Source organism: Diadema antillarum, unplaced genomic scaffold (assembly GCF_040938485.1).
Source record: "Diadema antillarum isolate AM-2024a unplaced genomic scaffold, OU_Dant_1.0 seq00001769_RagTag, whole genome shotgun sequence".
NCBI lineage: Eukaryota > Metazoa > Echinodermata > Echinoidea > Diadematoida > Diadematidae > Diadema > Diadema antillarum.
The window spans coordinates 106336-127132 of NW_027272450.1; the positions used below are offsets into that span (position 1 = coordinate 106336).

A 20797-nucleotide genomic window follows, 5' to 3' on the forward strand; every position below is an offset into this window, starting at 1 on the left:
ATACCTATCTGTAAATTGAAAAGTTCAAGACCAATGTGATTCATATTTATAGAGGTATACACTCATAGAAATATATGTACCACTCTCGAATAAGTACAGGTGATGCCTATAATAATCAGAGTCCCTTGGGACTGACTTTTTCTTTTGTTATAGCAAAATTTGTTGGAATTGAAGGGAATTATGCGTAATGACTATGGACATTAGTTGTATCAATTCGGGGACCTGGACCCTGTTTTATGAAGACTTACAATTGATTATATAGTTGATTTCTATTATAAGTCTATGGCAGCCTGTGTGGTGAGGAAATTTATAATCGATTATATCTGTGATGAAATGGGGCCCTGAATGTTTACTTCATTGTAATAAAATTGCATATAACCAAAGATCCTACTGTAGTGTGTAGGATCTTTGATATAACCATGTTCATTGTAATGGGAGCGCCCTGTATACAATGTATATCTCTATGGTTCCTAATACATTAGTGATAGCAGTAAATTGTGGATGAAAGGAATCTTGATTTTTATGGCATTGGGGATGATGGCAGAGATAGCCGACATGACAACTTTATCAGTCAAAGAACTGAACTGAGATATTTGTTAAATTTGGAGATTCCCTTGAAATATATGCATTTCCTACCGAACAGAGAAAAGGAATATGGAAAATGTTTTAACAATACATTGATGCATTGCTGTTTTGCAGTTTGGCGATACCATACATGTCATTGGATGCCTGTTGATTAGCTGAGGTCAGGCAGGATAGGCGTACGTAGCTACGCACCGTAGCGAAGTAATTAGACTACTACTACTGAAGTACATCGACCCTCGTTCATACGTACACACACTGATGAGCAATGCTAGCACACCGTCCCCGATCTCCCCCGATCCCACACACACGCACATCACACACTGAGCGGCTTGATACACACAGTACAATGTATTACCATATACACGGCGAAACTAGGTTTTTCAGTAGGAGCTCTGTGTGCGGCTAGTTACAAAACTACGAAAACACCGTCGAAAGCCAAGTCCTGCTTTGCATTTATCACATAATATCAAGCACCAATCATGACCGACACGAAGCAAGACCTAGTAGATCCAGCTGATGGCAAGAATGTGCAAGACTTGACGCAGTTTGTAAGTACATTTTATGATATCAATCATTCGCATTCGCCTCATCTCACCACCTCTCTCAATCGTTCGGTACCGTCCGTGTAGTGTCCGTGGCGGTCTGTACGTCTACGGCCGTGCAATACAGCAAGGTCCTGTATTCTGTAAACTCATTAATTTAGTTGATGGGGCAGAATTAATTTCAGGTAGATCATGTCTAGTTTATTCTGCAATAATCTAAGTAAAAGGTCTAGAGGCATTAAACGGACAAGGTTGCCAGGTACTAGTAATCACTCATTAAAACTTTATGTCAATTATGAACAGTGCAAACTCTCGAGCTCTCCTCCCCCCCCCACCCCCCCCCCCCCCCCCCGCCATCTCCATTCTTTATCGTCGCGTAGCTGCTACTCTTGTCTCTGCTCTGACTCACTGACACTGAGTGAGTGCAACTGTACTCCTGTAGTACTCGGTAGTAGCCTGTGGCTAGCTGTACAACGCTGTTCTAAATTTCTAGTATGACCATGATGGATATGGGGAGGGGTGCTCCGTTGTAAACTTGATTGTAGTTGTACACATGTATTCCACGTTGTCTATCTCTGACTCTTAAACTTGTAGGGTCTATAACTATGAAGTATAGGCGGTGTATGATCCATGATGTTGATTAGACAGAAAAATTTGTTTGAAGGTTTTGCTTTGACACTTCTCTGAGGTTTGCAAGGAGATAGACGGAAGCCTCTCATGCACTGGCACTGGCCACTGCGGATACTCATCGCAATTGGGTGAGGTACAAACTACCCCACGGCCCATCGGCCATAGCCCATCCGCCTTGATTATGTCTAATTCACAGTCCTACTCCTACACATTGTATTTGTAGATCAACAAATTTAAACTTACATAGTAGAATTAACATCTAATAAATATATTGCACTCACCAGCTGTTTGACATTTTAGGGCAAGTGTACTTTCGCACCTGTTTGTCAAATGATCTCTAAACATGCACAAACTCACTCTAAACATCCAACAGCCTCAAATATTTGCATCTGAGTGAGATTCAAGGCCCGTGGAAAAGGAATTTTTACCGTTTTGATACTTTTACACTTGTCAGAATATGTCGATCACAGCTAGTTTTCTCTGCGATAACTGTGTTGTATAGGAGCAGACAGCACAGCACGGTGTGCAAAACACATTCACAGCAGCGAGCAGCGCCTTGATTGATCTGAATGTAGCTATTTCATAGCGATCTGAGCAAGTTCTGTGGTATCTGTAAAAAGATAATACTTTTTCTGCCTTTCTCAGCTTGTACCGAGTCGTGGTACTAGCGATTGATTGAGGAATGGGTTTTTTTTGTGTGTGTGTGTGTGTGTGTGTGTATGTGTATGTGTGTGAATGAAAGAAGATCGTGAAAAATGTGGTTAGAAGACAAGGGTGAAAGAATGTAAAGCCTATACGGCAAGGATTTTTAGTAGGAAAAGGGGGAAGGAAATGAAAGAAAACATAAAAAACCTAGAAAAAATTGAAACAAGTTTTACAAAAGAGAGAGTACACTAAAAGATGATGGAAGGAAAGAAAGAAGAGAAACTTGCATCATAAAGCAAAGCAAGGGATACGTTTGAAAAGAAATGAGGGAAGCAAAGAGAAAATATAGATTGAAAACAGAAAAGCACTAGGTAGATTAATAGAATGAGAGATGAATCAAAACTTGATGAAAGCAAAGATGAATAGGAAGGAAAGAAAGAATTATCCAGGTTGAAAAGGAAATAAAGAAAATGATTCATTAGAACGACACATTGGAGAGGATAGAAAGGAAAGACCCTTGTAGTTGGAGGGAAAAACCCATGAAGGAACCACACAGCAATTAGGCAGAAGTACAGTAAATAGGAAATTTGAGAAAGTTAGACCAGAGGGAAACCACAAAGAAATGATTGATTGGAAGGAAAGGGAAATTTAGATATAGATTCTACCTGTTCAAAAATGAGAGAAAGAGAAAGATATTGTGGCAGCACACACTCGCGCACGCACTCAACTGCTTTGAAGCTACAACAGCTAATGCAGGACTTGGCTGAGGATAAGAGATAAACAAATTTTAGCAATTAAACAACACCATAGAAAAAGTCACTGTGTGGCTACATTCAGACCAAATGATCAACCCTTAATGCATGCGCTGAACCTATTCATACTGTGCTTGTGTACAGAGCAGCATTTCAAGTGATCAAGATTTTCCAACGATTTTACGACACTCGTAAATACTAAAAGTGTTAAACCTTAACTTCCATTCGACTTTGGAGACTCAGAAACAAGTATTGTACATTACTGAATAACAGGGGTGAGTTTGTGCATGTTTGGAGATCATTTGACAAACAGGTGCAAAAGTACACTAACGCCGACATATCAAAGATTTGGGTGAAATTTTCATGAGAAAAATGAAAAAGAAAAAACACAGCTACAGTACCACTACCAGCTTGTCGACATGTTAATGTGTAATTACCTAACACTGGTGATAACCAAAGAGTATAGGATCTACAGTAGAAGCGCATGAACCGCATGCACTTCTAATACTGTGGTGATAACTGATTGGCGGTAAATTGGTTTCCATGCGTGAGCATCCCCCCCACCCCCAACACTGCCACACTATCACGTATGAGAGCCTTCAGTGTCTATAGGAGAGGGATTCTGTGAAGCCAGACGTATGGTAGTCTCAGACTCTCCGTGGAACAAACCCCTGGCAGATCTTTTGGTTTAGCTGTTGATATGCTGTCATTTTGCAGTGAATTCATTACAAACCTCACTCAATTGAATTAATCAGCTTCAAGTTCTACTTACAATAAAAAATTACAAATACATGGAGGTTGTAGAGCCTATATATGAATTTACTTTGTATTCAGGTCTTCATTGTGTGTCTGAAGGTGCACATGTACATTTGTAGTTTAGGTTCTACAATGTAAGTACTACATGTATGACAATGTTTTATATTTAAATGTACGTAGACCACATGATTGCACATGTATGTACAAGTGTGCATGTACTATAAACACAATTTTTGTGGTGCATTAATTTTCGCTTATTTCGCTCTACTTTTGGCTAGCGCCAATTCTAAAACCTGCAAAAACACCTGCACAATTTTCTCTGCATAGTTTAATGGGTTGACAATCGTGCAGTGCGAATTCAAGAACCCGCGAATATGTTTTTGAGTCGCTCAGTGGGAAAAATGAATCGTGCAAAAATATGGATGTTTACAGTACTTGTACATGTACATTGTAGGTGCCATCATCAATCTACAGCCATCACTCATCAGTTCAATCTACACTGTATGTGTAGAAATGGTCTCGCTTATTTTATGTAAAAACTATCAAAATACAATCATGGTATATCATATTATTATCCTTTTTTGTTCCCAAGTAGATATATCTGTATATCAAATTTGAATAATTCATGTAAAAGTTGAACCACATTTGATTTAGATTTTTCGTCCTCACCCAGTATGGCATGATATGCAAAAATTTACCAAATCTTGAAAATGTTTTAAGTGTTTCTCAAAGGGCACAAAATACTGATGGCAACTTTTTTTTTTTTTTTTTTTTGCTTCTTTAGAGTTGATGACTTCTTCCATTTTATATTAAGCAATGCTCATCAATATTGTTTGGATTGTGAAGTGCTATCAAGTGCACTATTCATACATTGGGAGAATAAAGTAGTCTAGAGGAGGAAGGGATGAGTACTGTTCAATGCTTCAAAGCATGTAAAACTGATGTACAAATAGTCGGGGGAGACACAAAACTAACCAGTAACTCTGAGGGGGGGGGGGGGGGGGGGGATGTTGTTAGAAGATACAAGGAGGAAAAAAAAACTACTGTATAAGCTGTTATTTTCACGTACAAATATTTCCGCGAATGCGGAGGTCACAGCCATTTTCGCGAGATGTTGTTTTCGCGAATTGACACCGACACTATCATTAATGCGTAGCATCAACCCAGTGCATGGAGATATTTTCATGTGTTCCTAAATTCGCGATCAAACTGTGATTCGCGAAATACGCGAAAATTACACCCTCGCGAAAATAACAGCTTATGCAGTACATGCTGACTTAGTATTTTATACAATAGCTTGTTAATGTCTGTTTTGCATCCTTTGACTCTAAGTATGTTTTGAGTTTGGTAAAAAGGGATGAAATGGAATGCAACCTGAAGACCAGCTATACTTTTAGTGCATGTTGTACTCTACTGCATGATATTCAATGTGGATTTGTATCAGACTGACAGCAATGGGTATAAAGTCCTCTAGCTAAAAATCTGTATAATTTGTAATTTATCCAGTTTTGGAAATCCTACTGTACTTGCCTTTTGAGGACTGGTGAATGCGCTTGGTATCACTTTCATTCATTCAACTTTTTGAAATACAGGAACAGTGAAGTAATTCTCAAGAATTCTCTGCTTGTCTCTCCCTTACAGGTCCAACAACTTCTGGAACAAATGCAGAACAATTTTCAGGCAATGTCTGACCGCATCATTGGACGGAATATCCTTTTGCAAAGAGTTGACTTTGAAAAAAAATATATATATTGGACATATTTCTAAGCACAACAAATTTTAAGCCAGAAGTCTACAGATACCCAACATGTAAAGCATTCATATTGTTTGCCCAGCTGTGCTTTTAGTTGCCCCAAGCAATGGGACAAGGGGATTTGTGGTACCCTACATTAGCATTCTAGACAGCTGTTCTTGAGATGAGCTCAGAATTGGTACCTGTGTGCTGTTTGCAATATATGTACAGTGGATATTGCAACTGAATTTTGACCATTCCCAGCTCCCGTTTCATCAGGAGTTTCCTACTTTTCTTGATAATTTTACTACATTCTCCTATGGGAACTGCTCTTTCTTTCCTACATTGTACTATTAAGCCAAATCATCCCCCCTTTTACAGGTCATAAAGGTTGGGATGTCTGGTGTAGTCATCTACTGTAGATGAAACTACTCTACAATCCACTTATTTACAAAAGTACTACAGGGATACTTCTGTATTGGAATTTGCTCAAGGTCGCGCTGCTGTTAAACAAGATGAATTCAGCAGTTTTCTAGTTTTGTGTTTATTAGCGGGTCTCATATTCAGTACATTTACAATGGAGTAATGGTTAAAATGAGATGAAATCGGCAGTCCCGATAACCTTGTTATAACAGGGTTTCTTTGCACTGCATTTATGCAATCTGCCTTCTTCCTTGACCCACAAGTTTTCACTAGACGAAATGGGGAACAGGATTGACGACCTGGAGAAGAGCGTGGCTGACCTCATGATGCAGGCAGGCGTGGACGAGCCGGAGAAGACTGACAAGTAGGTTCCGTCGTCCACCGTCTCGGGGAGGAGAATGCATCGCTGTCCATTGCACAGTTTCAGGAGTCCAGACGGTGTGCTTCAAACCTCTTTATGACCAAGTCACTGTCACATTACTCCTCTGCCCCCTTGTCCTAATCCCTCAATTTCACAGAGGTGTGAATCCATCACACCAGGTTTTACAGTTTCCACTGAACAACTATCGTTCCGTTCAAGGTACATGCATCGCATTTGTGTTTTATGAACGTTGTAAGTGCCCATGGTACATATGTTTTTCCAATTCCCACCATTAGTAGTCAGGAATGGCCACATGCCCGCCATCAAAGGCCCTCTGCACAACAAATATGAGCCAAAGAGAAAGGCAGGCAGCTATATTTCTGCATCTCGTTGATATGAGAAGTATCAGGTTTCTGGCAGACTTACATGAATACCTATGTGTCTTCTGGCATAGAGTGTGTACACAGTATGCAGTACAACAGTCAGTGCCATCAATTGTCCATAATAAGCAGTGTTGTACCAACACAGTTTTGTGTGCTCAGCTTCTAATAATTAAATGAATTTAAATACAAAAAATAAATAAATAAATAACATTATTTGAAATACTGGGGTCGTGCCCAAGTTTTTAGTAAAGTCCATTTTTCAAAAGTTACTGAATTTCAATATTCCTTTTGTGTGCCCCTGCCCCCTATTTTAAATCCCTGCCAACAGTATTTCACAGTGCTTCTTATTTACATGCCTGTGAATGTGACAGTGTCATGCTGCTAAAGCATGCATCAGTGATACATCAGTGATACTTTGTGTCAGTACCTGGTGGAATTTTTCTCCATGAGCCATGTGCCAGTCAACCCACATATGCATTATTTGTTTACCATCCCGTAATTCTTGTTTATAATGCTCCATTTAAGGAAAGTCAAAATTGTGCATTGTTCCCAAATGATTCTCTTGACGTTATTATGATATGACTGAGAGTTTGATGTCTAACCGTTGCAGGGAACATTAGAATTTTGTGTGCCTTGAAATTGATTAACCATTTGTTATCTCTGAATGTTCTGTGGTGATGATATGGACATTTAAAGAGAGAAAGACGTTTTTGGACTGGAGTCATAATAATCGTGCATTGCCAAGTCGCGTTGTTAAGTCTGTAGTGTTTGGTTTGTTTTTGCTTTTGGGTGGCAGAAGAGTTTTAGTCCGTGTTCCCTACAGTTTGTATGTCCAAGTATTGGCAATAATAACAGGAAGCATCAGTCTTTCTACCAACAGTCTGTGCTAACCCTCCTTGTTGACTTCTGGACCCCTCCCTGGCAGGCATTCTGTGCTATTTCCTAGCTGTTTGTAAATGTGTGAATACATAGTACATGTACCTGTGTGCTTAGTTTATGTTAGTCATGTGTGCCTTCATTCAATTTGGTCCTAGCTGAGGAAAGTTGTTACTTAATCGTGTCAATCTCTGAGAATAGATAGCTCCACTTCCCTGCATGAAAGCGAGAAAGATTGTATGCGACATACAAATAATTCGTAAAATGTGGTCTGCCAAAATAGAATGGTATACTAGTTAGTTGTTTTGCCTAGCAGTTGTCAAGCGTTGCTGTGTACAGAGATGTTGTCAATGATTCAGAATTTGTTTTGTGTGTGTTTATGTCTATATGTGTACATTGAGCCAACATGTTTTCTATTTATTTTTTGCTTCTGTAGATTTTATCATTGAATCTGTACATGAAATAGGTGTAAAGAATATAAATAATCATTCTAAGAGACCATGGTTAATGATCATGTGTGAAAAATTTGAAGTGTTTGTGACAATGCTGTTAATTTGTCCAAGAATAATAATTGTACAATACAATCAAAAAGTTGCCACATGCATAATTGATTATGAAATCATAGTGTTTTTAAATAGGTCTCATGTTGATTCTTAGCTCATCTAATATTGAACTAAACAATGGAAAATACAGAATGCAGGAAGAAAATAATACACTCCGTACATTGTAGATGTGAAAATACAATACAGTGTATATTGCCACATCCCCTTGGACAGAATCTGTTTTGCATCCATACTACAGTTGTTGAAAAACAGTGCTGCTGTAACTTTTTTTTTTTTAATGAACTGACAGCGTACAGTGTAGGGTGTTCTTCATCATTGTTGGGGAGGAAAAAAAGGGTTGTTGATTCAAGATGAGAGAAATTGGTCTCATGTGCAGTGTTTTTCACATAATTTCATCTTCATGTGCATCTAAGGTTGCCCTCATTCCATGACCAATTTGCTTGAGCCAGTCTCATTGAAGAGCACATCTGTTGCTTCTCTTTAGTGTCTGATACTCAGCAAGAACATCATCATTTTCATCACACATGTTGGCAATGAGTGTTGCTTTATTACAGAATAGGTACAGAACTCCCAACATTTTGCAGGTAGAGATATTATTGTATTATACGGATATTGTGTATTGGAAGTGTAATCAACACTTGGCATTCCCACAAGTTATATTTTCACCAAAAGATTACCAGTATATCTTTCCCTGCACCCTGCAGCAATGTGGGAAAATAGTCTTGTAGGGAAAATATAACTCCTAAGGGACTTTCAGGTGTCTTACTGTATGACAATAGACAAGGTAATATTTGTTGTATTATAATGGTCACCATAAGTATGCAGCATTTCATTTGAGCCCCATCAGCAGACAGTCAAATTCTGAAATTATCTCATGATGTGACGTCATTGCTTGCAGTACATGGGTGATTAATTTCGACCCTCATTGAATGAGTCATGATTGAATTATGTCCAATTGCTGACCAATATTTGTGTAGACCATTTGATATTTCATCAGATGTGAAGGGAAAAGGGATATGTACATGTACATGTATGTCTAGTTTTCATTCCTCCCGATGTACATTGTGTGAGCTGTAACTTCCAGAAACAATCGACCCACTGAATGCTTATTGTAAAAGCTTGACAACACACTGCCGTAAAAGACCCCTTACGAGTAAGACTACTTAAAGGACAAGTTCACCTTCATAGACATGTGGGTTGAGTGAATGCAGCTATATTAGTAGAACACATCAATGAGAGTTTGAGGAAAATCGGACAATCCGTTCAAAAGTTATGAATTTCTGAAGTTTCTGCTCAGTCACGGCTGGATGAGAAGACTACTATAGCTTGTGATGTCATATGAGTACAACTATATAAAGAAAATTCAAGATATTCTCACTTTTCTCACATAATAAAAGAACACTCGACTTCTCTCTTTCAGAAGTCAGGGGGAATAATATTACCCCTAACATAAGTGAGTAACAAGTCGAGGAAGTGCGCACTTTATTCAAAAAGTCAAGTTTTGTGAAATCCTCCTTTTATTTTCCTTATATCGTTGTACGCATGTGACATCATACTCTGTAGTAGTCTTCTCCTCCAGCAGTGTTTGCACAGATATTTTAAAAATTCATAACTTTTGAATGGATTGTCGGATTTTCCCTAAACTTTCACTGATGTGTTCTACTAACATTGTTGACTTCACTCAATCCACATGTATTATGAAGGTGAACTTGTCCTTTAATAATGCATGTATCATTTTGTCATGCATTGGTGCAATTGAAAATGATCATTTTAGTTGATAGACGTTTGTGTAAACATACATGTCATCCTCATGCAGTGTCCATGGAGCTCAATACAGTATTGCTCTTGAATCTAAAAGTTTTACTATACATAGGTCAATTGCTGCTGTTAGAATGATTTGAAGAACATTCATCACCATACTTTATTCACAAAGCTATCAATGGGTCCATGCTGGCTGGATTATAGACCCAATCAATAACTGTCTCTGTCCTGTAGTGCCGACCAGTTCTTTTTAGTCATTCATGCATTTGAGTTGGTTTTTTTTTTGTTTTTTTGTTTTGTTTTTTTAATGCAGTGTACAGCTTGTATGATACAACTATATTCGTTATTTCTACACAGTGGCAGTCATTAACTTGAGTAGATGAACTACAGGATTATTCTGCATGTTGAAGAGTGCAACTTTGGAGTGATACATATGCAAGTTGAAATAAACGCAGTGTATGACACTTGGATTGGAATATTACCTTTGTGTATATTTTTATTGATCAGTGTATCAAGTAGGCCCTACATGTACAGTAGAAAAAACAAAGTTGCTGTTCGTGAATATAAGTCGGTACAAAGTAAAAGTAGGCAGTGAATTATGTGTGTGTGCGTCCATGTGTGTGTGTGTGTGTGTGTGGGTATGTTCATTTGTATGTGTCTGTGTTTCCATGTGTGCATAATATGCATATACATGTATTATATGATGTATGTTGATATACATTCAATACATGAAGAAACAGATATAAAACATGGATGGATGGATATAAAGGGATGTGTGGCGTGCTGCTCTGATGCTCGTGATTCAAATACCCTGGTAGTCTACCTACCATGTCATTTGTACAGAGTACATGTACATGTATTTCATTTTCTTGCCTACCCCCATGATATGTTTCAGTTTACCTAGTATATTGTACCATGATTTACACTCCCGTTATAATGAAGTCCTCAGGACCAGCAGTTTTCTTTCGTTATATCGAAATTTTGTTATAACTGAACAATAAACAATAAAAATACATGGAGCTGATAATGTTGCGGCCTGAATTTTTACAGTGCACTCCCGTTATAACGAAATGCTCGGGACCGGCAGTTTTCTTTCGTTATAACGAAATTTCGCTATAACCGAACAAATACAATATATAACGAAAACAAGGAAATCACGTATATATATCATATTCTGTTTGCCGAATACTCATCGTACACTGGAAAGCTATGTGAAAGGTGATGGGATAACTGTATCACAGTAATAAATGCAAGTTCCCTCAGAATCTGTGCGTGACACAAGGAGCGAACACACAGTGGTGTGAAGCATGCAGAGATGTTATAAATGCTTGTTCCGCTACGTATTTTTGAAAGCAATTCGCATTTCGTTATAACAGCACATTTCTTTTGTTTTTCTTTGTCTGTGGCGCTCGGAAAAGACTTCGTTATAACGGAAATTTCGCTATAACCGTGTTCGTTATAAGCGAATGTTGTACCATAGACTTTAATGGTGATAATTTTGGGACCAGAAGATTTACTTCGTTATAACGAAATTTCGTTATAACCGTGTTCGTTGTAACGGGAGTGCACTGTACTTCGTTGTAACCGGAATTTCGTTATAACTGTGTTCGTTATAACGGGAGTGCACTGTACAACAAATCTGCAATAGAAAATAAAAGAAATCAACAACATCACATCTCATGTACTGTATGTTTGTCTTCACATAGTTTATTCAGCAGAATCTTTTTAGACTTCCCTGCCAATGTTCTCTAATCTGTCTCTCTCATTTTCACTCTTGTAATTTATTTGTGCAACGATATTTCTTCATACGAGCAATGGAGCACGAGCTCACAGGTCCGAACAACTAAGATACAAGTATATCTTTCTCCCTTTCAGTAATACATTCACTTCAAATCTGCACATACAAATACCTTCAGAATTACTTAAAGTAGCAATACATTGTAGTTGCCAATTTGCTTGAGTACAAGATGATCATGCTGCAGCCAAATAACTCCAGAATGAGATAAATTGGGTTCCAGTTGTCACTCCCAGGGACAGCTAACATGTAACTTCAGTGGAAACTTGATACAATGTATAAAGAGATCTGACATAACAAAATACACGTACCAGACATATCAAACTAATTTCTCTGGATCTAAAGAAACATTTTGCTTTATTTTGATTTGTTTATTAACAACTGATAATAACAAATTCCTCTGGTCCCAAATAAAATTTTGCTTTATTTTGTCTTGTTTATTGACACAACTGATATGACAAAGCATCTGATATGACAAACAAAATTTTCTGGTCCGAAAGACCTCGTTTAACAAGTTTCCAGTGCAGTATTACAGCATAGTGGTCCTGGGAGGAGTAAAGTATGGAATCATCCCACGATTTCAGCATGCATCCAGCAAGAGTGGGTGGCAAGCAAGCCCATCATTTGGGCCCCTCTGTCTTTGTCAGCTTTGGAGTCCATTGCATTTCTGTCTTATAGATACAGTGTAGTAGCTGTATCATCATTTGCAGAAGACATGTGGGGCTGTAGTAGCTCAGTCTCCACTTGCCACTCACGGAGATAAATCTAAGTCTACACTTCTGCCATCTGGTACCGTTTCCATGACGGCAGCCGTTGTAACATTTGCAAGAGGATCGATGAGTGCACTTGGGGAGAACTTCCAACATCTGTGTTTAAAAATTCTCCCTGGTCATCCGAGTGGGAAAACAAATTTTTTGCAGCCACTCTTGCAGTGGATATCCTTCACATCTGCCTCCGTTTCCATGACTGCAGCCGTTGCAACATCCGCAAGAGGATTGACACAAGCGTTTCTGGAGAATTCCTAGCATCAGTTTTATAAGTTCTCCCGGGTCATCCGAGTGGGAAAACAAATTTTTTGCAGCCACTCTTGCAGTGGATCTCCTTCGCATCCACAGTCAAGCTGCCATCATAACTGAGAAGCTTATCCTGTCATGGACAAAAATATTAATCAAGGCTTAGGATGAGCAGATGGGAGAGGATTACCGCAAGAGTAGCGTGCATTCAGCGTATAAATATGTATCAATACGCAATATAAAAGAGATGTGTCATATGATCTGCCACTTATTACTGACACAGACAACCCAACGAGGAGAATATCGTCGCTGGGGTGACAAGACCTCGTATCTACAAAATGTCAAATGTTCAGGAGAGAAAAAAAACATGGTGGCCCAAAGCACTATAGTGAATGGGATAGCCTTTCCTTTGACATACCATGGTGGCTTCATTTTTGGAGTAAGACAGGTGGGATTTGGCCAGGACATTACTTAACCCATTATTTGACCATTAATCAAAAAAAGTCATTTTCACCAAAATTTCAGATACAAGGTCTTGTCACCCCAGCGACGATATGTATTGCTTTTAGTTATCAAGTGTTTTTTATCAGCATCAACTCAATCTGTCCACAAATGTTTCACACATCTTCAAACTGGCTTCAGCCTTTTTCCATGATAATTTGGAGAAGATATGGAGTGGAGAAGGCTACAAAATGATAACATAATACATGTACATGTACATCAGATAAATGCAGATTTATCCCTGAAATAGGGAGCTGATATACAGACTAAACACTTTCTATGAAATGGCAGTGACATTCATACGAAAAGCATGCCACTATACTCTTTGACACCAAATATTTCCCACCTGTAGACTGCGTAAGCTGGCTGTATCAAACTTGGCCGACACGTCTCCAACACTCCAGCAGAAACTTATATGAAAGGATGGATTCTGTCAAAGCAATGTTGAAAGTTCAAAAAAATATTGATAACACTTTGGACAGAAAATATGTCATACTGGAATACATATCTCATCACAAATATGACCCACAGTTCAACTGAAATGAATGAAGATGATTAAACACATCTAGTTTTGTAGCATAATAAAGTCTGTGTATCCATACATAATGTATACATACATCACATACTTATATCATAAGACTCTCATGGGTATTTTCAAAATCAAACATTGCAGAAAAACTGTCTCTTGGTCTCACTCATACTGAAAATGACATGCAGTCAACCTTGCAAAAGTCAAATGCAAAGGGAATTGAAGAAATAATTTGACTTGTGTGGTTTTGAATTACCTGGCACACAATAGAATAAGGACATGTTCATCGGTATATCCACCCATGGTTGAATTTTGACCTGTGCATGGTCAAACTACATGAGGTTAACTGTATATTCATTTATAGATAATGTATCATATCAAATAGATTTGGAATATAGCAATCTTCTGACTTTACCCACTCATGACTGCATTTTACAATACCACTGACATTGTTCAGAAACAGGTTGCCAATGGAAACTGAAAAGTAAAGCAGGAGCACCTTGTAGAAGCAAGGCAGGGAGAATTCCGAGAGACATTCGTCGGAGAGGGCCACCAGATCGCAAAGTGTGTCATGGCCTGCACCGACTTTCAAACCCAGGAACGTCCTGGATGTAAGATTCAAAACAAACCACTGCACTGTTTGTGTTATGACCATTTATCTTATGCAAAATATCATTCAATATGACAGGAAAATTAACACCCTTCCCTTATTTTGATATGACATAATCTACAAACATATCTCAACCTACCTGTTTAGCAGGTACAATGTACATGTACATCAATACCATGCAATAATGCAGTTTTCTCTATTTTACTTCATACACATGACCCACATATTTTGCTACACATGCCTTAAGTGCCCCTTTCAAACACCACTTACTAACAGTTGCTAAAAGTATACCCTTTGGTAAATATTTTATAAGCTATTGTAAAGGCAAAACCTTTCTAGAATTTTACCATGTCCCTTAAGTTAAACTGGATACTGTCAAAGATGATAAGTCAGCCACCTGCCCTCACAAACTTCATCCATACCTTAAAGATATAGATCCTTGAATTACACCTTGTACTCGAAAACTCCATAAATGCTATGGGCCTCCTAATGGCTCAAGTATAATCCCAACTGACAAAAATATAATATCAACGGATGCCTGACCTGGTTTTCTCGTCATTGGTGTAGATGTCTACCCTCTCTAAATGGCACTTGAAGGAACGTGTAGCAGCAATCAGACCAGACAGCGACTTGGTGAAGGGCTCGATCCAGTGGTGCTGCAAACAGACAGTGCGCGATAGGCTGACGTGAAGGTCATCGCTGGGTTCAAAGGTTGTCCCTTTCGGCAGATGAGTCATGAGCAACTCTGCCAAATTACGTAGATTGGAGCTCTCAGCTGTAAAGTTTTCAGGTATATAATTGCAAATTCTGTGATAAAACCAAACACTAAGCAAAGAATAATGCTGGGTTCTTGGTGACTAGACAGTTACAGATTGATTATTCCAGCTACAACAGCATTAATGTTATCAGCTGTTTGTATTCTCAGTGGCAAGCAACCAAAGATATTTGTGTGTATGTGTAGTAAATATACTGTCAGACATTTTCATTGTCTTTTTTTTTTTTCAAACAATTGCAGTGTATCAGTCTCAAGACTGGCAAAGTTCCAGACATCAGTTCTCACAGTTTCTGAAGCTCAGTGAGATGTTTCTAGATATTCTTGACTCACTGGTGATCTGCTCTCAAATAATTTTACACAAGAATCATAATAATAGTTAATATCAATCATGCTGATTGAACATGTTGCCAATAGCGAAGGGAATAATAGCATCTAAAGTGTAATTTAGAGTGTACATAATACACCTATGGAAAAAAGCCTGAACTTTAGAGAATAAATGCTACATGTACCACTCCTGTTATATACCTATTTTTCATTTTGATGAATGACGGACGATTTCTACAAATCTTTTGCCAGTGAATCTTAAATCATTGAGGATGGACTGATTCTGCTACAACTCGCATTTCCCATAGACACCTGCCCGAGCATACTCGGGACTCATCCTCAACAGGCTGATTTCCTGCAAGTGCAAATCAAAATACTTTTGAAACATCAATGTAGCAAAAACAAATCATAACCCATAGTAGCAGCAAAGTTGGTCTGGCACACTTGATCTTACCAGGAATGTAGACATATGTGGCCCAGTTGCCTGGAACGTGATCAAAGCTTCGAATCCTGCCTTGGTGATTGCTTGGATCACTAGCCTCAGCCGGGTGCCTGGATGATCCAAACATCGACAGGATTTCGGGAGGGAGTTCCAGCGTTGGCTGAGGGATGTCACCAGTCTTCGAACAGTCATTCAGCTCTTGAGGCAAATAACATGAAATAAGTACCAGTAAATACAAGCACATATGGACAATAATACTGCCATTATGTCACTCTTCACATAATTTTGGACCATTAATTCACTGTACCCACATCCTCTCCTCGTATGCAAATTGTCTTTTATCAAAATTGCTGAACTGTGTTTTTCTCCCTTTAATTCACAGTCAGGTGCAGCTTACATCTTTCCCCAAAATATTAGCTTGGTGCTCGTGGTGTCATTTCCCCAATTAGAGACAAAGTTACTCTTTTCAGAGCTTTCTGTTAGATTTGAATATGGATTATTGCGTAAGTTCAATATTTTACATATTGACGGGTGAGAATGATAAGGGCATTAAGTTGCCACTAAACCCTCAGGCCCAAATTCACGAAGATGGGACAATCTTTGTCCATGGTTTAAACCATGGACAAAAGTATGGGGCACCAATTGTCGCATGGCCTATTTTGTTATGAAATCAGTCCTTCTGTCGACAAAATATTAACAAAATAATAATTTTGTCGACAAAATTTTAACATTTTGGGTCGACAAAACGACTGATTTTGTAACAAAATAGGCCATGCGACACTTGGCGCCCCATACGTTTGTCCATGGTTTAAACCATGGACAAAGAGTGTACCACCTTCATGAATTCAGGCCATAGTGTTTGAGGCAATTTACCGCCCTTCTAATTCTCAACCGATGATATAAGAATATTTGAACATGTTTGAAAAGCAATCACAAAAACAAAAATGATTGAAGTTGAGAGGAAGTGTAATGATATATGTATCTTTGAAGACACTAAAGTGATAAGAATGCAAAGTTATAAATCCCCAAACTACATACATTGTATTGTAATGTATGTTTTCTCATGATATAAAGACACTGGTACCGGTACTTAAGGATATGACAGTGCCCCAGAAAAGTAGCTTCACGATCATCACGTCTACTGATCTTTAAACAGTGTTTTATTTGATGTTTACTTTCCCCTGTACATGACTGATTCAAAGCATGATCCTTGCATCCATGCTCAGCTTGAAAGTGACTAAAAATTGTTTCTTGGGTTTGTCTCATTTTTTTTTTCAAACACAGACTACTAGAACAATTTGCAACTGGATGTTCACATGTAACTGATCAAATAACATCATCACAGAGACTACAACCCCAAGCACCTTCTGATCTGGAGATTCTCCCGCCCAAAACCCCTAGCAAACGGGAGACCTCAAGTTGATGTGTGCGAAGCGCAAAGTTCCAAGGGTTCTAGATGTTCTCTGGTGCTATCTAAGGCTTATTTTTTTCAACATACGATAGCAATGAGTAAGAAATCCTTTCCACCGGGAGACACAGAGCCAGGGCGGGAGAAATCAAATCTCAAGCGGGAGAACGGGAGATTTTGCAAAAATGGGCTTTCGGCGGGAGATCTCCCGTCGAAAACGGGAGAGTTGGAGTCTCTGTCATCACCTGACCTTCACTTAATGAATCATTTGTTAAATATTGACTCCTTTTCAGCCTCGATAGTACTATTATGTCTGATTTCCAATGGCAAATAAACTGACAAAAAAGTTAAAACTAGGATTTAGGGCAAATAGTTGTACAGGGCACCCAACAAACGATCAACTACGTCGCTTGTTAGGACGTGGACATTTGTTTCATTTCTTAAATTCTATTCAGGCTTAAAACATTATGGACAGAAAGATCCGTCTGTCCAGAGGAGTCTTTTATTTTTTTGACGTTATTGCTGGAGGGGATCTGTGAAGCCAGACGCAGTCTCCTCGGAACATATCCCTGACGACCAGATACAGACCGATCTTTCGGTCAAAAAACATTACTGTTTTTTTTACACAGGTGATATTTCATATTCAGAGAATAAAGGCCTAGAACGCGAACGTGCCTAGATCTAGATCTACATCCATTTGTTCTACTAGTAAACTGCTTGCACTCCATGATATATATATAGTGAGGTGCCCGCACCTCGTCAGGGGCCCAAATACCGTCACCCCGCTTAAAATTGTTTTAAGCGCACTAAACAAAAATTTATGCCCGGGACTGTGTTCATTAAGCTTGAAACTTGGCAGGGCTACCACAACCAAGCAAATTGTGGTGAAAACCGAACAGTTTTTCACGAAAATCTGAAATTTAATTGAAATACGTGTTATAAGTATCACCACTGTCCCCGCACGAATCTTTTACGTGTATGTCTATGGGAGCATCACGGTCACCCGCACACGTCTTTTACGTACTTTGTCTATGGGAGCGCGGGTGACAAGTTGCGGGCCCCTTCCTTAGCGCGCACTTTTTTCGCATTGTTCCCGTTTGACGACGATAGCAGTAAATTTTCGATATCGATCAGTGAAATTTAGGTTCCATTGGAATTTTCAGCATTTTTCCTGTATGTGAGTTGGATTTCAAAGAATTTCAGTGGCGAAATGTGATTCAAATATGCGCAAACATTAACTATGACGAGGTGCGGGTCACCCAAATATATATATATATAGATCTATATATATAATATGTTGTAAATACACTACTTTGTGGAATTTGACTGGTGGAACACACATATGGTTGCACTCTCACACACCAAGTGCATACCTGGGGCACTGGTAGTGCTAGTGCAGGGGTAGGTCCTATTAACTAATCTTCACAAGCATGAAGCTGTACTTCACGCCAATAACGGAAGAAGAAGCTTCGAGTGTGAGTTCGATAGACAAGTTGTAAATGTGTTAGATAGACACTAGACATATGCAAACAGTAAACTAGAGTTAGGGAATCACTAAGAGAGTTAAAATTACAGGTAAAGTTTATAGAATGCGCACAAGCAATATAGTAATACTAAGACAGCGATTGAGAAGAACAGTAGGTGACATCAATTAAAGCACATGGGACTTAGCTGAGTCGATCCACTTCAGGCTGATTAAAAATAATGATAAAAAATACACGGCATGAACATTTAGACGTCTATGTCTCTTTCATACTTCGCTTCTTTATCTGATGATGAATGACGCCATGCTCGCTGTCATCATCGCTAGAACTGCTTTCACTCTCGTAAGATCTCAGCGCCTTTAGTCCAGCCATTTTGTACAACTACATTCGGCTTCCAGCGCGGCTGGTAATGGCAGTGCCCAACCTGCATGCCCGCGCCCGCGCCAGGCGCCCCGGCCGGCCGGGCGGGTGAGGGCCACAGTGTCCTGCCCTGCACCGAGCTTGCCTGGCGTGCGTGGGTCGGTGCTAGTACCCTGTACTTATCATCAAAGTGCGATTTTATTTTGATTGGTCCACTTCCCTGATTGGTCCGAAGTTCATTCAGGATCATGCATCCTCGTCCTCCCACCTTTCTCTCGCTCTTATTTTTTTTCTCGCTCCCTCTCTTCATCCCTTTAATTTAATCCCTTCAATTTTGATCCATCCATCCCATGCATCGACAGATTGTCTATAAACATCAATCTCCTCTGTCCCGCTTTCCATTCATCTCCGCGATTCATCTATATTCATCTATCTTTCCATTCAGCATTACTGAGTAATACATGTCTGTCTACCCATCTATTACAATACCTATCTACATATCCACCCATCTATCTATCCATCTATCCGTCTGTCTATCTATCTACCCATATCTACAAATACTAGTACCTGTCGACTATCTCTCTCTCTAAATCGATATGAGTAATAGATCGATCTACCTATTGATTTTATATTTTCTATTGACACATTTCTTAGAGTATTCCCCCCCCCCCAAAAAAAGCCAAAAAACAAAACCCCCAAACAAAACAAAACTGTTTTCTGATTTATAACAAAGACATGTTATCAGCAATATTTTTTTTTAATAAAACATAAATTAAAAAAACAAAACATTGTCACTAACGTCCCCTGGGGCCCGTTGCATAAGACTTACCGATGAATTTCAATGGTAACTACCGTCAAAATTAGGCGTCACAGCCAATAAGCATCAAGGATTATAAAATTTACCTCCCTCTCTCTCTCCCTCTCTCTCCAACTCTCCCCCTCCCTCCCTCCCTCTCTCTCTCTCTCTCTCTCTCTTGTCAATGTCGAACTGGTGGGCTGTATGACTCGTGGGTGTCGGCCATAACCTCGATGGGATTGTGGTTTGATTTGAAACGGATGAAAAGGATTGATAGATGAAGATTTTTGATTTGATTGGGAGTCAAGGATTTCGTTTTTTATTTGTATGATGCATTTTTTAATGATTATGATTTTGTATAATGTTTCCTTCCAAGTGGAATATGATCTAAATTATCAAACATACTCTTCAACGGGAATATGAAAGCTTATGTGAATTATCTTCTTGCTAGTACAGTGGATCGACCAGCTGGATTGATCATAAGTGATTTACTATCATTACCGATGTTGAGAGAGATTCTTGCAGTATACACAAATCAAAATTAAAACTCTTAATCAGGCTTTAACAAGAGACTAATACGTAGAGGTTATACTTCGGTTGCTGTCTTGCAGTTATGATGTCCCAAATCTCCACTCACAAGTTGAGGTTTGTGGGTAAAACGGATTCCGTCACAGATGACGGGTCAAAACAATAGCAGGACATGGGTTTGTTTACCTAATGTCGAGTTATTAGTGTGTGTGTTTTTTTAATC

At 38.9% G+C, this 20797-nt stretch overlaps 2 protein-coding genes across 2 annotated transcripts; one reads left to right on the top strand and one right to left on the bottom strand.

The window, feature by feature from the left end:
• The first annotated feature begins 993 nt into the window (after window positions 1-993).
• Window positions 994-8174, top strand: LOC139712182 (uncharacterized). The gene is made up of 3 exons (XM_071624020.1): window positions 994-1133; window positions 5552-5618; window positions 6336-8174. Exons 1-3 carry the CDS (start codon window positions 1065-1067, stop codon window positions 6431-6433), a joined length of 234 nt encoding a protein of 77 aa, XP_071480121.1. The 5' UTR covers window positions 994-1064; the 3' UTR covers window positions 6434-8174.
• Window positions 8175-11858: 3684 nt separating this feature from the next.
• Window positions 11859-19269, bottom strand: LOC139712177 (U6 snRNA phosphodiesterase 1-like). Its single transcript, XM_071624016.1, has 6 exons — window positions 19163-19269; window positions 16011-16196; window positions 15001-15232; window positions 14347-14452; window positions 13665-13748; window positions 11859-12950 (listed from the first exon to the last, which is right to left on the bottom strand). Exons 1-6 carry the CDS (start codon window positions 19260-19262, stop codon window positions 12855-12857), a joined length of 804 nt encoding a protein of 267 aa, XP_071480117.1. The 5' UTR covers window positions 19263-19269; the 3' UTR covers window positions 11859-12854.
• Between the last annotated feature and the right edge of the window lie 1528 nt (window positions 19270-20797).

Coding starts and splice junctions, on each gene's coding strand:
- LOC139712177 (XM_071624016.1), bottom strand. CDS start 19,262: ATGGCTGGACTAAAGGCGCTGAGATCTTACGAGAGTGAAAGCAGTTCT. Junction 16,197..19,162: donor TCATCAGATAAAGAAGCGAA/GTATGAAAGAGA, acceptor ATTTGCCTCAAG/AGCTGAATGACTGTTCGAAG. Junction 14,453..15,000: donor ACCAATGACGAGAAAACCAG/GTCAGGCATCCG, acceptor TCTTACATCCAG/GACGTTCCTGGGTTTGAAAG.
- LOC139712182 (XM_071624020.1), top strand. CDS start 1,065: ATGACCGACACGAAGCAAGACCTAGTAGATCCAGCTGATGGCAAGAAT. Junction 1,134..5,551: donor TGCAAGACTTGACGCAGTTT/GTAAGTACATTT, acceptor TCTCCCTTACAG/GTCCAACAACTTCTGGAACA. Junction 5,619..6,335: donor TGACCGCATCATTGGACGGA/ATATCCTTTTGC, acceptor ACAAGTTTTCAC/TAGACGAAATGGGGAACAGG.